Genomic DNA, 21563 nt, shown 5'->3' with positions numbered 1-21563 from the left:
GAGTATTTCATATTTTTGCATATAACATGGTTTTATTGAATGTATTGCTGTATCATATAGAGTTTCACGAAACAACTGTGACAACGTTTCTTGAAAGCACTGTCACATCTTATACAATATAGTTTAATATTAGGTCAATATGTACAAGTACATCTTCACCCGAATTCTTTGATGGGCTTTTCTCAGAAGTGGTCAGATGACAAAGTAGACACAATTTATGGAAAACAACTGTAACAGTACATGTATAATAAAGAAGTTGTTATCCATAAATTAGGTAAACTTAGACAGCTTTTCTTGTTTAATACATACCCATGTATAGCGTATGTATTGACAGAGGGTACATTTAGATATAGGAGACAAATTACAAGATTCCTTTGAATTGTTAACATTTTGTACACAATTCTTGATTATAATCATAGCTAGGGCATGGTCCATCATATGCCTCAGTGATATTTCAGTGATTCCTAGCCCATCTATTCTCAGGACTCTTTGTCTTCTAATGGCTCTGTTTGCCATGGAATATACAAGTTTATGTTGAAACAGATTATATCCCCCAAATACCTTCAAGCCTATGACTTTGTTACACAATGATACATGTTGCTTGTGTCTATACACTTGGTGACACATTGCACCCTACAGCCAGTGTCTCTAGTTACCATGGTTACAGTTAATGGAGTCTACCCAGAAGCAAACTTTCATTCTTTCTTGTTCAGTGAACCAGTGAGTGAGTGAGTTGGGTTTAATGCCGCTTTTAACACTATTACCAGCGTGTCAGCTTCATGTGGGAGAAAAGCCCGAAGTGATGCAGGTCTCAGACGTTTACCACTTCAGTGAAACCCACGAGCACGGGTATGGTGCTGACACACCTGACAAATTTATATCTTTGTTTAGTTATACCAGTTATAATTCTTGTTTTGCATACATTCACAATGCCAGGAAGGCAGAAGCAAAAAGTATACTCATAAAACAATTCTCAGGGTGGGTATGATGTTAATTCCCTAAAAAAATCATTTGAAATAGAGTGAGTGAGTGAGTGAGTTGGGTTTAACGCCGCTTTTAACAGTATTCCAGTTATATCACGGCGTGTCAGCTTAATGTGGGAGGAAAGCCCGAAGTGATGCAGGTCTCAGACGTTTACCACTTCGGTGAAACCCACGAGCACGGGTATGGTGCTGACAAACCTAGAAACATAATCGGGGCGAACCGGGATTCGAACCAACAATCATAGGTTTCTGGCGTGCCCAAGGGACGCGACTCTGCACAGCGAATCGCGGCGCCTTAGACGACTGGGCCACCCGTGCCCCCCATTTGAAATAGAATAAAAAAAAGAAAAAAGAAATTAAATTTAATAATAAAATAAATGACCTTATTTCCTTTGAATGATTCAGTTTCGGTGAAGCCATCCTCTTTATCTCCAGGGTTTGTATGTCAGTACCCATCTTCCTGAGGCAAGGGAGTTAACTGACTATACAAGTCCAGTTTCCACCCTTGCTGAACTAGGCTGGGATTATGGAGTTACATTTTGGCTGGACCAACAAGTCTATGCATAGTCCAATGAAAATCTCACAACGAAATCGAAATCAGATTTCGGTCGATTGCAGGATTTTATGCACTTCGCGATCACAATATAGATCTTGATTTTGATCAGATCGTCCTGACTAGGCGCCACCATTTTGTATGAAACCAATGCAAGTGATGGAATCGGATTGGTCCATAGGAGTGGCTCAGAAGGGACATAACTCATAATAACCACTGGTGGCGCTACAATTGAGCCCAGAATTCCAGCCTAGTTCGGCAAGGGTGGAAATTGGACTTTTAAAATCAATTAATTCTCTTGCCTCGGGAAGATGGTGGGTACCCTTGGTGTAGGTTTACTGAAGTTCAAGCTCTGGAGATAGGGAGGATTCAGTGAACCTTATACAGACTGTTGTGCACTACCGCTGAAGTTATATCACAAAATGATAATATTGATACTTGGTAAAATGAGGCGATTACATGCAAAATGGTTCAATCTCATAATATGAAAAAGACAAATCAGGAAGTTGGAACATCCTTCGGTTAAATTAATGATGTCTTCAGAAGCGAAACATAGGCATCTGTGTTCTGTCTGCTTGTGTAGTTTGATTGCTTTATGCTCTTGAGGTGAAGCATACATTCTTTCAGATCTAAAACCTACACACTTCACCTTTTCAACAATTGTAATCAACAATCAATACATCTTCTTCATCATTCATACAACATATCCATATATTGATGAACTAAAGAACTATACTTCCCAACAGATTCACTTCAATAATTCAGTAACATTATCTCAATCAGTCAGCCTGTACTTGTTGAAAGTTTTGATATATCGGTACTTAAATAAGGTATACAGGTCAACAGGTGCGAGGAACATCTTCAAAACTACGAAATTAACGGAATAACAGGTACAAATACTCCCATCATCTGTAACTTTGAACAGTACATGCAAATAACTTGAGATTATCTCCAGGAAACTGATATTTTTTCAGGGTAACTTTGAGACTAGCTTTGGGAAAGATTGATACAATGTACATGCAGCACCACACTGCAACAGAGACCCACGATGGCTCTACCACAGAACCACACTGCAACAGAGACCCATGATGGCTCTACCACACTGCAACAGAGACCCATGATGACTCTACAACACTGCAACAGAGACCCATGATGACTCTACCAGTGAACCACACTACAACAGAGACCCATGATGGCTCTACCACACTGCAACAGAGACCCATGATGACTCTACAACACTGCAACAGAGACCCATGATGACTCTACCAGTGAACCACACTACAACAGAGACCCATGATGGCTCTACCACAGAACCACACTGCAACAGAGACCCATGATGGCTCTACCACAGAACCACACTGCAACAGAGACCAATGATGGCTCTACTACACTGCAACAGAGACCCATGATGGCTCTACCACACTGCAACAGAGACCCATGATGGCTCTACCAGTGAACCACACTGCAACAGAGACCCATGATGGCTCTACCACACTGCAACAGAGACCCATGATGACTCTACAACACTGCAACAGAGACCCATGATGACTCTACCAGTGAACCACACTACAACAGAGACCCATGATGGCTCTACCACAGAACCACACTGCAACAGAGACCCATGATGGCTCTACCACAGAACCACACTGCAACAGAGACCAATGATGGCTCTACTACACTGCAACAGAGACCCATGATGGCTCTACCACACTGCAACAGAGACCCATGATGGCTCTACCAGTGAACCACACTGCAACAGAGACCCATGATGGCTCTACAGAACTGCAACAGAGACCCATGATGGCTCTACCACAGAACCACACTGCAACAGAGACCCATGATGGCTCTAGCAGTGAGTGAGTTAGGTTTAACGCCGCTCTTAACAGTATTCCAGTTATATCACGGCGTGTCAGCTTAATGTGGCAGGAAAGCCCGAGGTGATGCAGGTCTTAGACGTTTACCACTTCGGAGCCACCCACGAGCACGGGCATGGCACTGACAAACCTAGAAACATAATTGGGGCGAACCCCTACTACATGTAACATTATTTCATATGACCCTTACCTTATAATAAATGACCAGTCCCTAAGTAATGTTCAAATTTAAAAATAGTCCAAACTCCTCATCATAGTTGTTATAAATATTGGCCACCCGCCTCTTTTCTCTGTCATTTCTACATGACACCCCCCGCCCCCATCTCACAACCCCTCTAAAAATGGGGGTTGTGGTTGAGCAAAATACAGTCCTAAAACCAATATCCCCACCCCCCACCCCAAGGTTAGGCCATTGCTGTGTATAGTTTCACTGTGTTAAGTGTCTTTGCGACTGACAACAGAATGTATGCCTCATACTCTTATGTCTGTGGAATGTAGGCTCTGTTTGACCCAGACTATGCTTACAAGCCAAGGGTACATCTTCCGTAGCTGAACACTTTGTGAACCAGACCTTGCTTCTCCTGAGACTTTGCTAGACGGGTCAATCAGAGATTATTATGTCAACTGCAATAAGAGGATAACAAAGTAGTGTGGAATGGAAGTACAGCTGAGAGTGACATGTGACAGAGGAAGAAATGATACAGTTGACATATATAACATCCACATGGAATGTATAGTCATTCTCTTTGGCTTGCATAAGCGGATCAAAAGGGCGGAGGACGTACTTGGGGTCCAGACCCCCCTTTTACAAACTAAATGTTTGCATGTTGCAGACAATACCTCCACCACCCCATCCCACCCCCAATGAGAGATGGTTTTGAACTTTTAGACCCCTCCCTTTTATAAATGCTGGATCAGCCCTTGGGTTGTGTACATGGATGGATGAACGCAGTCTGTACAAACCCGTCAAGTATTGACGATGCTGGTAATCAGAGGGTAAGGATCCTATTACTCAATGACAGTTCTCACAGGCTACTCAGATCCCTGTATATAGTGTATGAACAGCACAAGGTTGACCAGTTCATATTCTTGGGGCGTGCCTGGGATGCAGTGTTTGAAATCAAATGAATCCAGGCTGCCATCAGGACCCACAGACTTTAGAAGCTGCAGGCCCTGACTAAACCCTTTTAGGCCCTCATTTAAAAAGTTGCAGCTTTGCACTGCTGGGATGTCGACAGGTATTTTCTAAATCTTCTCATATTTTTAATCAAGGTACTCACATGGTTTAATGCTCTTTGCGAGGTAAGACTTGTTTTGTTACAATATAGATCTTGATCATCGATCTGATCGTTTTGAAAGAGCATCGCCATTTTGTTTGAAGCAAATGCAAATGGAAATGGGAAGATGAATAATTGTTTGGGTGTCTCTTCCTTTCAGAAAAGCAGATTGTATGTTCTGAAGGGCTGACTGAAACAACATCGTGTTAAATCTGCATCCCGGGCCTCCCTGAATATGAAATGGATATTAAATACGTCAGGTGTCCTTGGTGACAGCCTGGCTGACATTGATGTTGGCATGGGCTATTTCCTGGAGAGTATATTGCTGTTATAACTTTTGCTGTTTTCAGAATCAAAACTGTGACAAAAAATACCATATATAATGTAAGCAACCCCCTTTTTAGGCAAGATTGACTGAGCATTAATCACAATAAATCATTATTCAGGAGATTTTGTATCCATGTGAAACATTTAAGCTGGAGACATTTCATATGTTGCTACATTTATATAATAGTTCTGGCCAGTACAGGGTTCCAACTTGTTGAATTCTAACTGCAGGAAAATACCACATCTATTTATATGTTAACTTTGAAACCTTTCCTGAATGTTAAATGATCATTACAAAATTATTATGTACATGAATTACATATTTTCTTTTCAAATTCAAAACTAAAATGGAACATATGCATAACAATGACCTGGTTGAACTTACATCAATCACAAAAACTCTTCAGTACAATTAACGTCTGTATCAGTACACTATGAACATAAGTAATCTCACGCGATGATGCACACATTGGACTGCTAAGTCCTAAGTCATTGATTAGCTCTAAGTTGGTGATAAGAGAGATGAAGATTGCGATGTTACTTTGATGAAGCTTTGATTGCGAACGGTATCTCTCGGAGAGTATGGAGATATAATACCCTGGATTATTGAGGATGATGATCTCCCAACATGGAGATGTACAGAGAAATATGACTAACTGTGGTTGACAGGATCCAAGCACCATGGCATCTTACAAAGACTTATACAGAGAGACTCTCCCCATGTGTCTTTTGATATCATATATATTAACTCAAGTTTTAATCTAATATCAACAGTTATTGATATACAGTATTTAATATTAAAAGACTTGAATGTGAGATTCTATTTCACATAATTCAAAATCATTATTCCAACTTTTTCAGTTTGCAAACAGTAATGAGCAGTGTCTTGAGTGTGAAAACTAGGGGCGCGTTGCAAGCCAGGAATCGCTTAGAGAAAGCAAATTAATTGCTCATCCCGAGGTCTGCAACAATTCGAAGTGCTTGCGCACTCTTCCAAAATGGGGGCGCAACTAACGCTTGGTTGCCTTGACGTAATGAAGAATGTAATAGAAGAGGCTCGATGACGAGCTGATGAAATGTATGACTACTTTGAAGATATGGAGCAGCCTGAGGATGATGGGGTGTTAGCTGCCTTTGTTCATTTCCTCCTTGATTCAGTCATTTTGGTTTGAGAACGAAGCGACCTCAGACAGCGATTTTTTCGCTTGAAAGCAGCTGAAAGTTAGCACACTGTTGTAAGGTGAATGACTGTACATCGCTTGCAAGCGACTGATGCTTTGCAACGCACCCTTTGGCTAACCAGCTTCAGAGAGATTAGAGATGTCATTTAACTGTGACCCCTCGGGTACAGATGACATCACAATGGTCTGCAAGGCATTGTAATGCAATTTCACTACAGGGAGATATTGCTTGATTTCTCTATCTGCTTTTGGGTGATAAACTTTCTGTTCTATTTTATCAACATGTAAGAAAACACTGGACATTTATTACAAGAAATAATAACTGCAATGACCAGTCCCTAAAATTCTGGTATTCTTATTTATTTAGGACTTTTTAGGTCATTTTAGTAACAACTATGGCTGACCTGAATCTTTTCCCATATTACATGTTAAGATAATGTTGATAGCATGACATCCACTACTGGTCCTTACAAGGACTGCTTGATTTAAGATCAACACAAAGCATGGTGTGATGAAGCAGTATAAAATCAGCTAAACACTTCCTGATTATCTAAAATCATATAACATATAATTTAAACTCTTTCACAATCTGCCGTTCTATAATCACAGCACTGTGGCATCTAAAACAATAATGAAACATCAAATAATAACAAACATTTCACATTCAGTGTCACATAACCTTAAACCAGTGACCCTAACATTTGTTACCTTAAACCACAACAACAGGACATTTAAACTTACAAACAAACAGTGAAAACATTTTGTACTGAAAGACTTGTCACTCATAACCCAAACATCACTAAAAACATTAAATAATATCTACACCTTTGACATGATTTCCTTCTTTGTACGGGAGTTATCTCCCCATTGGTCGCCGTTCAACCATGGCCTCCAGAATATCAAATTCCTTTCAGGGATTTCTATCACAAATGTTCTCCATATTAGTATACCTAGAGCACAGAAAGGTAGATGTGCTAGAACTGGAAGATGATTTTAACTTGTTGACTGAGGGTTGGCTCCCCTTAGTGGCCTTGACCTTCTGTTGTGGCAGCCTAATTTCTATCACAATTGTTCTCTATGTTTGTATACTTAGAGCACAGCAAGGTAGATGTGCTAGAACTGGAGGATGATTTTAACTTGTTGACTGAGGGTTGGCTCCCCTTGGTGGCCTTGACCTTTTGTTGTGGCGGCCAAATTTCTATCACAAATGTTCTCTCTGTTAGTATACTTAGAGCACAGCAAGGTAGATGTGCTAGAACTGGAGGATGATTTTAACTTGTTGACTGAGGGTTGGCTCCCCTTGGTGGCCTTGACCTTCTGTTGTGGCGACCTGCTCTGGTGGGTGAAGGGTTGTCTTGGTGTAGACTGGTCTGCTGGGCGGAGGACGTGGACGGTGACACTGGCTCCCACGTCACTCGGCCTGCGACTGGGATGTTGTTGTAGGCACTCACACCTTGGAAGACAAAACAGGTGATTGTCAGTGCTGTATTCAAAATCTAAGGTCAGGTCAAAATGGGTTTAAAAATGCGTTCATGATTATCTCATATAGCGATGTGTATGCATGTGTGTGTATGATTGCTTGTATTTGTCTGGACTTCTACCAGTTTTGAAGAGCTAGCCGTCTGAGATACCACTCCCAAGTTTAACACGGATACCCCACTCAAACACATTTATATTCTAACTCTGAACTGGCCAGTCCTTGTTTTATCCCCTTAATGCTCAGTAACAACAAGCACAAGGTAACAACATGTACCGTCTTTGAACATCTTTTCGCATGACACAGACTGGGATTCAAACCACTGACCCCCCGCTCACCAGACAGTCACTCTATATACTAGTAGTGGGACGATACACTGATGCATCGGTGGATCAGGATTTTTTACTTCTCGATACATTAGCATCGATCACAATCGCACACTAAGTAAAAAGTATTGATTCTTACCTTAAATGTATTCTTTAATAAATGTTACACCAAACACTAATTACAAGTGGAAATGAGAAGTGAAAACATACATAGTTTCATCCGTTGTGCCAAAATGCCAGGTATTTGGCCATCCTGTCTATGAAAAAGATGGCTTACGCACCTCTGATAACAGCACATGCAAGTATCGCGATATGTATCGGATCGTGTGCAAGGTATTGTGATACGTGTCGGATCGCACAGTTGTTGTATCGTCCAATCCCTACACTATACACAACACCACGGAGATGGTTCGGTGGTAAAACCAATAAAGAAAATTCAACTTCAAGGCCTCTGTGTACATTCAGTAGGACAATGTACATTGTTGTCTTTCATCAAGACAAGAAAGAAGGAAACTGATATTTTGTAGGACAGTGCTTTGTTTACAGTCAGTGTTGGTAGACATATTTATATAATTATATGTACAACTATAGGCTACAAAGTACAAAGTTCTGGGAGTAATTTATGCCAGAGCAGCAGATCCTATTTTTAGCCACATGTTATCATCACTTTGGGTATCAATTGATTGTTTTTTCTATGGTCTGAAAATATTTTTAGCCCAGTCTATTGGTATTTTTAAACCAATGAGTGAACCTTTCTGAAACACTGTTGCAGGTCACTTCTAAATTTCATCTGTTTATGTGGTACTCCTAGTGGGCCACCTGAGCTCGCAACAGTGATACAAATCTGAGTTACAATGAATGAGATGTAGCACCTTTTTGTATTAGCGGGTATTCACTGCAGTAGAGTTCATGTATACGTAGGGGGCACGGGTGGCCCAGTCACCACTGGTGTCGCAAATCGCTGTGCAGAGTTGCGTCCCTTGGGCACGCCAGAAACCCATGATTGTGGGTTCGAAATCCCGGTTCGCCCCGATTATGTTTCTAGGTTTGTCAGCACCATACACATGCTCATGGATTTCACCGAAGTGGTAAACGTCTCAGACCTGCATCACCTCGGGCCTTCCTACCACATTAAGCTGACACCCCGTGATATAACTGAAATACTGTTCAAAGCGGCGTTAAACCAAACTCACTCATCTCATGCATACATAATTCCTGCATTCACTCAGTTTATAAAGATCTGGAGAGACATACAGGTACGCAAGTGGAAAATGTTATGTAAGGTAATTACACAATGTCATAATGCTATTGTCTTTCTTTTTTTCACATGCTTATTTGTATGCAAATAATTCAAAATCAATTGTGCTATGGTGATGTATTGTGGGTTTTTCCCACAAATATGCATGTCATCGTGAGGTCTGTTAATCCACACGTTACTTACTTGCTCCCATGATGCCTGCTGATACTGTTGGGATATCGTCCATCCTTTGACCCTGGCGTGCACGTCTACGTTTGCGTAAGGCACGGAAAATGACCAACAGCGTGAGAAGTAACACGACTGCTAGTATAGCGACAGTGACGGCGGCCACAGTGTCAGTGATTGGGGTGTCTTCCCCCGGCACCATGACCTGGTCCTTGTCGCCAGCATTGCTGTCATCTTCTGTTGTTGTAGTGGTTGTAGCTGCTGCAGTTGTGACCTGCACATCATCTTCAAACTTGGCCATTCTGTCTCATCCTTATCGCCTGCCACATCGGCTACTGCAGGTGGATATTATTGCCTTGGATGGATTACTGGAATGTAAGGCATTACTGTGTCAGTTCAAACAGTGAGTGAGTATGGTTTTACGCCGCTTTTAGCAATATTCCAGCAATATCAGGACAGGGGACACCGGAAAATGGGCTGCACACATGTGGGGAATTGAACCTGAGTCTTAATAATACAGGACCTTATTATCTTATCAAGAGTTTGTAAGAATGAATACCATTGTAACACAATATTTTTTTTTCTGCATCCATTCATTACATTTCTGTGTCTGGTAAAACCCTGTTTTTCATCTACACTATTCTTCAGAATTTGTAGCTAGTCCTGCTTCAAGAACACAAACATGTCTCCATACTTACTTTTTCTGTCAGTTTTATTCAGTTCTAATTTGTAGTAAAAACTGAAGTGGTTCGGAATTATAGTCTGCAGGTCAATGATTGCATTTCAGGGTTAGAAACTAACAGTTTTTGTCCACTAGTCCTTATAATGATAACATATAGCAAAACCCTTAAAATGGGCCAATTTCTACTAGTCCTTAGGATACCTTTACCATTGGGCACTTTGGTAAGGACTATAGGACTAGTGCCAATTTCTAACGCTGCATTTTTACTTGACCTCAGCGCTATTTTGCTGGGCTTCAATTTTTCCACTTTATCCATTTTTATTGCTCTCAACACTGATACCGCAAGCATTGTACTTCAAACGTAGCACAATAAACGATCAAACATTAAACTCTTTTTGTATATATGCAACATGTCATCAACTCGAGAGGTTAAAGGTCAAGTATAGACTCCACAGATAGGATATCCTGTTTGGAGGGGACTAGCCAGGGGCACTTAGCACACAACAGACTTGTGATGTGCAATACGTGACTGGAAATACTGCAGGGCAAGGACGTGTAAAGTACACTTAGAAAATTATAAATCAGTACATTTGATGGTTTCACCATGCCTCCAGTGTTTCCAGTAAATATTAGACATGCATTATGGTTTACAGAAGTTTGCAAACAAATTATTTATGTCTTTCATTCTTTGTTTCTTGTTTAACGCCGCACTGAGCAACATTACAGCTATAGGACGCGGGTCTGTAAATAATCGAGTCAGGACCAGACAATCCAGTGATTGACATTATGAGCATCAATCCATGCAATTGGGATATGATGACATGCATCAAACAAGTCAGCGAGCCTGACCACCCGATCCTGTTAGTCATGTCTTACGACAAGCATAGTCGCCTTTTACAGCAGGCATAGGTTGCTGAAGACCTATTCTACACGGATCTTCACGGGTCTTATGTCTTTCCAAGACAATGTGTAACTTACTATTTTTATATATTTTTAACAAAGTAGGTTTGGATGGCTGAAAGCTAATACTGTTTAAAGTGTGGTATGGTTGGAGTAGGTAGTTCTTCTGTGATGGGTTTGTTCTCTAAATGAGGTTCGCAGTGGACGGTGGCTACATACAAAGTAATTTGTCAGTTATACTACTCAACAAGTGATAGGGATAATGATATACTTTATACTGTTCCAAAAATAGGAGCAAGCAGCGGAATTGAACCGTGATCATATGTTTAAGTTAATGACATGAAGCTGCACTTGCTGAAGTCTCCTGGCAATAATGAATACTATTTGCATACCAACATTTCTCAGCTTTCAGCCATATTCAAGCCCAACTTGGTCACTATGTATATCTCTATCAATAGTTGAGCAGTATATTATCTAAATAAATAACCATGTTCAAAGTCACTAAGTCTTGTATGAATTCTAGACCTTGATTCTTGTAATCCATGCGAGAAGGAGCAGACAGGCACATAAAAACAAACAGAAACAATTTTTTTTTAAATTCTGGTTGTGGCTTTGGACACTGTTCGGTCAAATTCACAAACCAAAAAAATAATAATATATCGCCCAACCTGTAGTAGTAAGTGTACAAGTAACTGCACGTTTACTTTAAAAAAAAATGATGGGGAATATGGCAACTGCAACGATTCATGCTAGCAATCTGTTGACTCATAATATACTAGGTAGATTCACCATTATCATGCTATTTTGAGCGGGAACAATCAGAAAATATCTGTACTGTTAGACATGTTAATTACGACATCCTAAAGATTTTGAACTCACAAAGTCATTATAAAAAGTTCGGCATTGGAGTATTACTTGGAAATAAAAAAAATTAATTACCAAACAATTTAACAAAGTTAGATGTTTTAAACATATGCTGCATGTCTCATGTCGATAGGGTTGTGAAGCCGATAACAGAGCCACAACAGTTTTTTGTGTGGTAACATACCAATCGATCTTTTCGTGGCAATCTTTTTTACGAGATCTAATTGTTGTTGATGACTTTCGTTTGACACAGTCTTGTCTCGTCAGTCACCTGATTACCTAACTCCCCACTGAGAATGTGTGTAATGAAGATATTTTAACAACTCCAACGCTTACCACTTAGTGGATGTTGTACCGTCTTCCTGTCCTACATCGTTGCAATATTTACAAGTCTACAAAGCTGTTAGTGATGTTATTATTTCTCGTCCAGGATTACCTGTAATCAACAAGCCAGGTAAACCGGAAGTTCATGTTGCAACGCCATCTGTGTACAGAAAGTTTTCCAACCGGTATCCACGTAGCAGACGACAATTTACAAACGCGATGGTTGGCGCTGTGGACGAGGTTTCAGAGTTGACGCGCAGGTATGTCAATCTGTTTTGTCAAATTGCCCAGATCAAGTTAATATTGCAAATAGCACGCTTTGTATTTTACCCTGCTCTAATTGTAATGAAAATACTATGAAATATTAATGGGGATCTTGTCGTCGAAAGAATCGGCTTTATTCAGATAAGTTTGTTTTTGTTGTATAACGCCGCCGGCTTACGGGTATATGACGGCGGTCTGTTAATAATCCATTCTGGACCAGACAATCCAGTGATTTCGAAAAAAAAATCATCATTTCTGTATAAATTACCACCAAAGACAATAAATAGATTGTGCACCCCCCCTTTTCAAAAAGCTGTATCCGCCTCTGCATGAGCATCGTCTCCTACCGGGCTACGATGCATGACACGCAATCAACCAAGTTACCGAGCCTGATCCCTGGTGCATTTGGTCGCCGCCTCGACCAGCATAGGGACCGTTCCAACCCTAAATTATTGGGGGACCTGACTGTAGTGCACCAAACCTTATACAGGGAGTATCTTGGCATCCAAACTAAATTCCCTTTTCAGACAAAATGAATAAAAAACCACGTGATCTTGTTCAAAATTGGATTGTATTTTATTACTTCATTCAATGGAAAAATGTAAAACTAAACATAAACATAAACGCCTCTTCTTGTTTATTGGCTGTGTTTAATAGTGAGATGCAAGTCACCTCTGCAGAGCCTTACAGGACTAAATACTATAATAACATAACTTGGAAATTGTTTCATTCCAATTTGGGAATGTTTTAGACAACTGCTTGGTGCCGAACAATGACCTCTGAGCAGGTCAAGATACATCCCAGGTTCCCTGGAAATTTTCATGCCTCTATTAGGTGAGGTGAAATGGGGTTTACGTCGCATCCAAGATTATTGCACTTGCATATAGCGACGTGCATGCACGTGTGTGTGTGTGTGTGTGTGTGTGTGGCTGCTTGTACTAGTCAGGACTGATGCCGATTTATTATGCTAGCACACTGAGATACCATGTCGCAGTTTACCATGAATACCCCACTCAGACACAGTATACTGACTCCAAGCCGACCAGTCCTTGGTTTAACCCCTTAATGCCGAGCGCCAGACAGGGTAACAACAAGTACCATCTTTTAACGTCTTTTGGTATGACGCGACCGGGGATCGAACCCCGGACCTTCCGCTCCCCGGGCAAACGCTCTACCACTAGACCACGGAGGCGGTTTGTGCCACACTGTTTGGTTGAGATGATGCACGAGGACCTGGTGCATGAGATTACACTCACTCCGAACTCAATTCCCATGTTTGTGGCTTGGTATGTGGATCAGTCTGTTATAGTTCCATGGTAACCTTATTACACCAAACTTGGAACTATGGGAGAACGTTAGGCCCTTGTCCACACATCCAAAGCAATGGTGCCAATGTCAGACCATGGAGGCAGTCCATGCCTCTATTAAAGATATAAAGTACAAGTTGCATTTCAATATTACTACATTACCGCATGGGAGTCATTAAGGTTATTTCGACAATATGGGCAGATTAAAGAATGTTGCTAATGGAGATTGTCCTGCTTGTATCGAATTTACGGTTGCTTGTTCTGCCTTGGTCATGTAATTTGTCATAGACATAAGGATGTTTAACAGCTTTAACATACCCACTTTCCTTTTTAAACCACAGATAATAAAACAAAAACGTATATATATATATAACAACACAGTTTGTCTATGAAATAAAAAACGTTTCGTAAGATCACTTTGAGAAGGAAGCACGAGCTCATTTATTCAAGTGGGACACTGCGTTTTGTTCGCACATAATAACAAACAGTGCACGTGTCACACACTAAACATACATAGATATCGTCCTCTGTTTAACTCTGCACATGGAGTGGTGACAGGCTGCTTCGTCTGCTGCATTTATAATATGGACGCTCGGGCACTGCATTAACTAGCGGGAGTTCCCGTATTTAAGCCCACGCGTAATTACGCTCATGGGTCTAAAAACAGAAATAATTCCGTATTTAGGCCCATGGATTTAAATTTGGATATTGATTTTGGAGTGATCTTTCTTAAATTCAGAACTTAACTCCCTTCGAAAGTTTACGTGGCTACACGAGGCAGATTTTCATGTGTATTCAACAGTTAGAGCAAGTTCAAGGTTTGCTTTCTATGAAATTGTTTCCGGTTCAAAGTTAAAATTCATGTTATATATTTTCTCAGTTAAAACAACTTAACAGTTTCTGAAATTGCCAGGAAAGGACGTATCCCCTATTTAGGAAAGAAAGCGTTATTATAAAAAGGAAAGCACTACAGCATCTTTCCCGTGGAAGCTGGACTTATACAGTCACTTAACTCTCTTGCCTCGGGAAGATGCCATGAGGTGAAATGGGGTTTAACGTCGCGTCCAAGATTATTGCACTTATATAGCGTGTGTGTGTGTGTGTGTGTGTGTGTGTGTGTGTGTGTGTGTGTGTGTGTGTGTGTGTGTGTAGCATCTTGTACTAGGCCGGACTGATGCCGATTTATAGTGCTAGACAACTGAGATACCATGGCACAGTTTAACATGAATACCCCACTCAGACACAGTATACTGACTCCGAGCCGACTGTGTTAGCCCCTTAATGCCGAGCGCCAGACAGGGTAACAACAAGTACCATCTTATAACGTCTTTTGGAATGACGCGGTCGGGTATCGAACCCCGGACCTTTCGCTCTCCGAGCGGACGCTCTATCACTAGACCACGGAGGCGGCCCGGAAGATGCGGTACAGGTACATACATTTGTATTATCATACGCGCTACACACGTACAAGAGTGAAAATTCACACTAGACTCTGCCCATAACTGTGTACTGTGAAATTGCGACCTCTATATGTTCATTGAGACGTCAGGTGCACGTCGCCTGTTGTGAGACACTCATTGATATGATGCATGTCATATCGACTATGATACCCGTATCAAATACATCGAATTGTTTGTTTCATTGAAGCCACCTTCAAACGTGTGTACTTGCTTTTGCCCGGCAGTTTAGACAGAATCGTGCAATGGATTCTGCAGTTACAAAGCTGTGTTATTGTTATGAAAAAGGTCCTGTAGCATGTATTTACGAGGATGACATATCAACTGTACATGTATGAGGGTGGGTCGGGTAGCCTAGTGGTTAAGCGTTCGCTCGTCACGCCGAAGACCCGGGTTCGAATCCCGACATGGGTACAATGTGTGAAGCCCATTTCTGGTGTCCCCGCCGTGATATTGCTGGAATATTGCTAAAAGCGGCGTAAAAGCAAACTCAGTATATGTACGTTAGCGTTACTTACACTTATGTCCATCAACTGTTGTTAACGTAATTTACAATTAGTTACATAAACATTGACCCAGGGATTCAAGGACTGATCGTTAGGACTGATGCCCTACCTATTCTCGTCAAATCGTTTATGATATAAAATAGAGCAATGTGTCATTGAAAAAACATTAACATTTTCTGGAATGTCCATATGTCTGTTTTATCTCTAACAGTAAATAGTAAACAGGAAACTTACTTCGGAGCTTCGTAACGTATCCGGGTACCACCAAGCAGGTGCGCGTCTGTAGACAGTATTACCACGACAACACTGTTGAGGTCTATGGATCCCCACCTCACTGCATCACATACAGCAAAATGTGATGAGTAGTCATCAATCTAGCTATTTCACTGTGACAAATAACTGTGTTGTGGATATGTGACCCGAGCTTTCGCTCGTTAGATACGTTTTGAAACAACTCGTTGTAAGATCAATGGTATCTGACAGACACTCGTGTAGTAATCTCTATTTATTTCTGAAGTTATTTGTTATTAATAGATTATGTATAGTGCCCGGTTTTTCCTATTCTCCTTACCCGTGATGATCCGGGTTAGAATAGGTCTTCAGCAACCTGATCTTGTCCTAAAAGGCGACTAGGCTTGTCCTAAGAGGCGACTAACGGGATCCGGTGGTCAGGCTCACTGACTTAGTTGATGCACGTCATGGTATCCAACATTGCGTAGACCCATGCTCACTAGATTGTCTGGTCCAGACTCGATACATTTACAGACCAGCGTCTGTAGCTGGAATATTGCTGAGTGTAAATTTTAAACGTCCTTACTGTTTCCTCCTCAGTAGTGGGGTCACGGGTGGGTCAGTCGTCAAAGGCGCCACGATTCGCTGTGCAGAGTTGCGTCCCTTGGGCATGCCAGAAACCTATGATTGTGGGTTCGAATATCCCAGTTCGCCCCGATTTTGTTTCTAGGTTTGTCTGCACCATACCCGTGCTCGTGGGTTTCACCGAAGTGGTAAACGTCTGTAACCCGCATCACTTCGGGTTTTCCTCCAACATGAATTCCACGCGCCGTGATATAACTGGAATAGTATAACTGGAAGCGGCGTTAAACCCAACTCACTCACTCAATTTAAGTGCCATTTAGTTAACTCGGAATGGTGGCTGTGCAAAAGTAGCAGTTCATTTAGTGTTATTCACAGCAGACGTACCTCGATGTATTGCTCGCTTGTTTCAGCTTTGTCAAAACTCTTTTCATAACCTTTTGAATACAATTTCATTGATATACTAGCACATATAGTGTTGTTCAATTGTTACAACATTCTCAGAACCCATTTTAAGACTTATTGTTAAAACAATTTTATTCGCCCCGAAAATGTTTCTAGGTTTGTCAGCACCATACCCGTGCTCGTGGCTTTCACCAAATTGGTAAACGTCTGAGACCTGCATCACTTTGGGCTTCCCACCCACATTAAGCTGACTCGCCGTGATATAATTGGAATACTGTTAAAAGCGACGCTAAACCTAATTCACTCACTCCTCCTCAGAAAGTCAGCGAGTCCAAGTTAAAGGGAGGTAGCCATATTCTCGCGGCAAACGAAACTCATCTTCGAAAAAACAAACCCTTCAAATAATGAAAATACTCAGATATCTTCTATAACTTTTAACCAAAATAAAACAAACCCCTCTGAGTTTGAAGTCTTAAGTTACAGTAGATAAGGGTATTTTCAGGGACCAAGAGTTGTTCTTCTCAATTCGAAATAATTAAATTTTCGATGGTCATTGTATTTCCTTCATTCTGATTTGCTAACTTGGTTACGTGTTATTGAACTCATTTCCCAATGAATGTAAGACATTAAGCCACGCCCCTCGAAGTTACACGGATTCATACAGTTTGCATATCGGTTTTTCGATTCATACCTCAATGAACCGAAAAACACAGAGTCAATCCTCAAATATAATTTTGTTTCAGTATTTTGTGTCACGTAATATTCTCACAAATTCGATGTTTGAACCTAATACTATGCATGGACTATATGACTAAATGCAACGTTCAGCCATAAGTGTTACGAACGGAAGTCACATCCGTTGTTTCTTTATACAGTTGAGGTTCAGATGCTCATCACGTGATTTTGTGATGCAAATGATTTGCATAAACAAGACGACGACCTTTTCTTCCCCGTATTCATGTCAATTGTTATTTTTGACAAAATGGTAAAAGTCCAGATTCTACAGATCGCCATTGAAATATCATCCACACTTATACCAAAAAGTCCATACTTACCACTGTCGAAAAAATCTTTTTACCGACCGTCCCTGACCTTGTTAAATTAAGACTTCGGTGTGGTCAACAACTGCCAGGAGGTCACCATTCTGTTTATAACACCCGATTTCGAATATAGGCGAGACGAGTATATGTTTCAGTAGTTGCGGTCTTTCAAAACGGCATTCCAGAATCTGCATCGCACGTTTTTGCAGTATTAAGTAAACTCATTCACGGCCACAAAACTATGCAACCGATATCTATGATAAATAGGTCACTGAAGATTCCAAACGTCATACCATCATCTAAAGCTCAATTAAATAGGTCTTAATAAGCTGATACTATTTCAGATACACTGTGTCTACACTGCAGTGAAGATGAAATATAATGTTTTAATAAAATACAAATGTACCTGCCATGCTGCAAGTGTAAATGTGTCATATTAACCCATGCTGAATAATTTAATTCAAATAACGTTGCAGCCCTACAATCTCATGCATGACATCTCAAAATGTAGTTCGATTTAGATCTAAATAAACACTCTGCTCAGTTTGTACTCCCTTATATTTTGTCATGTGCCTGACTTTTTAATTTAATCAAGCCCCTGTTCCACAAAGCCATCTTAGCGCTAAGACTATTGTAAGCCGATGTTAAAGTATGGGCGTTACGATCATCTTAGCGCTACGATTATCGTATGTCGATGTTAAAGTATGGGAGTTACGATCATCTCAGCGCTACTATTGCATTGCGGAACGTGCCGCTGGCCTGGTAGACAGACCAGTCACAATAAAGGATGATAAAAATGAGTCATAATCTTGACTTATTAACCGTGAACTGTCAGTGTATGATTTGTTATGTGCTGCAAAGCAAACTTATTATAAACAACTCAACTGCAGCAAACGCTTCACGATTTGTAGCATATGTGTGTTTTGACTAATAGGTTCAAAAAGAAATTATTCACCCATGTTTGATTGTTGCTTAAAATATAACAAACAAGAAACAGTGATTCGATGGTGATGTATCTGATACGGGTATCATAGTTGTGTCTCGGCGACTGTTTTCAGCCTAATAACGTTTTGATAACATTTGTAATATTTTGGTCAAATCTATTTTTCAAGTGTATACTTTTGTGTGTTTTTGTCCAGCAGTGTATGTTGACAAGCTCAAGTCTGTGTTAGCTGGATGTTGTTTCTGGACATACTAATGATGCATGCATTAATAGTGTTTGCCATAGCAGTCTAGAATAACTAGAATTTCAATATCCTGAAATTGTATATAATCCGGTTTTCGATCATACAAGGCCCACAATCTCATTAAAATCAGACCTTAGTTCACTACCTCTAAACAAAGATCTGAAGACATCCGATTAGGGGTCACGTCAGAACGACCTTTCATCCGACCAATCAGAGCGTCACTTACCAGATCATGAAAGTGACAGTCGGAATGTGATTTCTAATCATGCAACCTCGAAAACTTTAACACGGGGTATTCCGAACGATAGTTACGGGTTTAACGACCAAAATCCATACAATCTAGACCATCTATAACCCATTACAGAATATTCTTTTGTTCAGGTTTCAGATTTGTGATGGAGAATTTGTCAAAATAGGTTCGAAGCGTAGTCGCCAATTTGAAATTAGTGCCGTAAAGCTGGAGAAAACTGTCGTCTGATTGGTCATTCCATTGGTCGGTCAAAGTTCGCGCAAGGTCTGTCCGACGTGACCCGTAATGGGATGTCCTCAGATTTTTGTTTAGCGGTAACGAGAACTAAGATCTGATTTTAATGAGATTGACAAGGCCCATTGGCACTAATAGTATTCTCACATCCACCCACATTTTATTGACAAATGATCATATCGATATATTGTGGCTGACACTTTAGATCCCGATTGCCCTTGGGAAATCACCCATCAGCTGAACGTGATCTGATCGGGAAAATGATGGACATAATTTGGTGAGCGAGTGAGTTTGGTTTAACGCCGCTCTTAACAGTATTCAAGTTATATCGCGGCGTGTCAGCTTAATGTGGGAGGAAAGCCCGAGGTGATGCAGGTCTCAGACGTTTACCACTTTGGTGAAACCCACGAGCACGGGTATGGTGCAGACAAACCAAGAAACACAATCGGTGCGAACCGGGATTCGAACCTACAATCATAGGTTTCTGGCGTGCCCAAGGGACGCAACCCTGCACAGCGAATCGTGGCGCCTTTGACGACTGGGCCACTCGTGCCCCCTAATTTGGTGAGCACGTGATGATACGGGTTTGCAAACTCGTTTAAGAACATGTATCTTCACTTATTCCTCATTAATTATTGAACATATTATTATGTGTTATTATCGATAGTTACAATCATTCATTGCGTTGGCGCGGCAGATCGGAATAAGATATTCTTCCAGTAATAAATCGCAAGTGTGAAGTACAGCAATATTTTATGTATGCAGCCATGAGTTTAGTTTAGAAGGGGAGATAACTTTTGACGGCTTCATTTTGTGTCCGCGACCTGACTATGTCCCTTGGACCATAGTGTAAAGGGCTGTACTTGAGCTGTACGGTTGTGCCGCTGTTTCATATATCTCACACTACACACAGAATGGCTTGAGAAATGTAATTATTGTTCGGAAATATCAAACTCCAAAAGGATGATCATCAGATGTGTAAAATTCTCAAGAATGGATGCAGATGCAACAAGAAACGTTTGTTTCACATTCTACATAATCTGGCAAAGCAGCGTTGATTATAAATGAAATGACAAATAAATGGCATAAACTTTCGTTTTCGTCTTGTAACTAGGACTGACTCACTCTTGTGGAAAAAATTGAATTTGTAAATGAACCATATAATGATAATTGTTATAAACTGTACAAATGTATTATAAAGAGTTAGCCAAAATCTCTGTACAAAGTCTACATATAACTAAAACTCAAGTTGTTACTTGAATTACAAATAAGTGTGAAAATAAGAACATATTTCGCTGAGATAACCGAACAATGGATTTAAAGTATACAGTGCGTCTCAAACGAGACAGTTTACGTGCGCTTCAGCTGGAAGCTCAATGTTCTAAACTGTCACATTTTACTTCTCCTCACACGACCTCCGTGGACGGAACACTGGTCGGCCACACTCTGTGAGATGAAATACACTGACTTTGATCTAGTGTTTCATCGCACCATGCTGAAGGTATTCTGGACCGACTGAGTTTGGTTTTGACGCCGCTCTGGACAATATTTCAGATATGTCACGGCGTGGCAGCTTGAGTGTGACGACGCTCTGGACGATATTTCAGATATGTCACGGCGTGGCAGCTTGAGTGTGACGCCGCTCTGGACAATATTTCAGATATGTCACGGCGTGGCAGCTGAGTGTGAGGAAGCCCATCTACCATTAACCTATCTCGTACTCCTGGTAGACACTGGCCGCTACCATCCTACCGGGTCCCCATTTTACTACTTGATTAATACTCCTGGTAGACACTAACCGCTACCATCCTACCGGGTCCCCATCTTACAGCTTGATTAATACTCCTGGTAGACACTAACCGCTACCATCCTACCGGGTCCCCATTTTACTACTTGATTAATACTCCTG

At 40.9% G+C, this 21563-nt stretch overlaps 1 protein-coding gene across 3 annotated transcripts; it reads right to left on the bottom strand.

Moving 5' to 3' along the window:
- Window positions 1-1712: 1712 nt before the first annotated feature.
- LOC124116285 lies at window positions 1713-12343 on the bottom strand. Of its 3 annotated transcripts, XM_048380429.1 has the most exons (4): window positions 12204-12343; window positions 9440-9789; window positions 7510-7648; window positions 1713-7370 (listed from the first exon to the last, which is right to left on the bottom strand). In XM_048380429.1, the coding sequence occupies exons 2-4, from the start codon at window positions 9720-9722 to the stop codon at window positions 7328-7330; spliced, it is 465 nt and encodes a 154-aa protein (XP_048236386.1). In that variant the 5' UTR covers window positions 9723-9789; window positions 12204-12343; the 3' UTR covers window positions 1713-7327. The 3 variants fall into 3 exon arrangements, with proteins under 3 accessions (XP_048236386.1, XP_046333515.1, XP_048236387.1); XM_046477559.2 differs by having other exon boundaries at window positions 1713-7648; XM_048380430.1 differs by having other exon boundaries at window positions 1713-7648; window positions 12304-12339.
- Window positions 12344-21563: the final 9220 nt, after the last annotated feature.

The sequence above is a fragment of the Haliotis rufescens genome, unplaced genomic scaffold (genome assembly GCF_023055435.1).
Source record: "Haliotis rufescens isolate VD_foot unplaced genomic scaffold, xgHalRufe1.0.p SCAF_30, whole genome shotgun sequence".
Taxonomy (NCBI): domain Eukaryota; kingdom Metazoa; phylum Mollusca; class Gastropoda; order Lepetellida; family Haliotidae; genus Haliotis; species Haliotis rufescens.
This window is presented reverse-complemented; position numbering and strand designations above follow the sequence as displayed.

Coding starts and splice junctions, on each gene's coding strand:
- LOC124116285 (XM_046477559.2), bottom strand. CDS start 9,722: ATGGCCAAGTTTGAAGATGATGTGCAGGTCACAACTGCAGCAGCTACA. Junction 7,649..9,439: donor AGCAGGCATCATGGGAGCAA/GTAAGTAACGTG, acceptor TTGTCTTCCAAG/GTGTGAGTGCCTACAACAAC.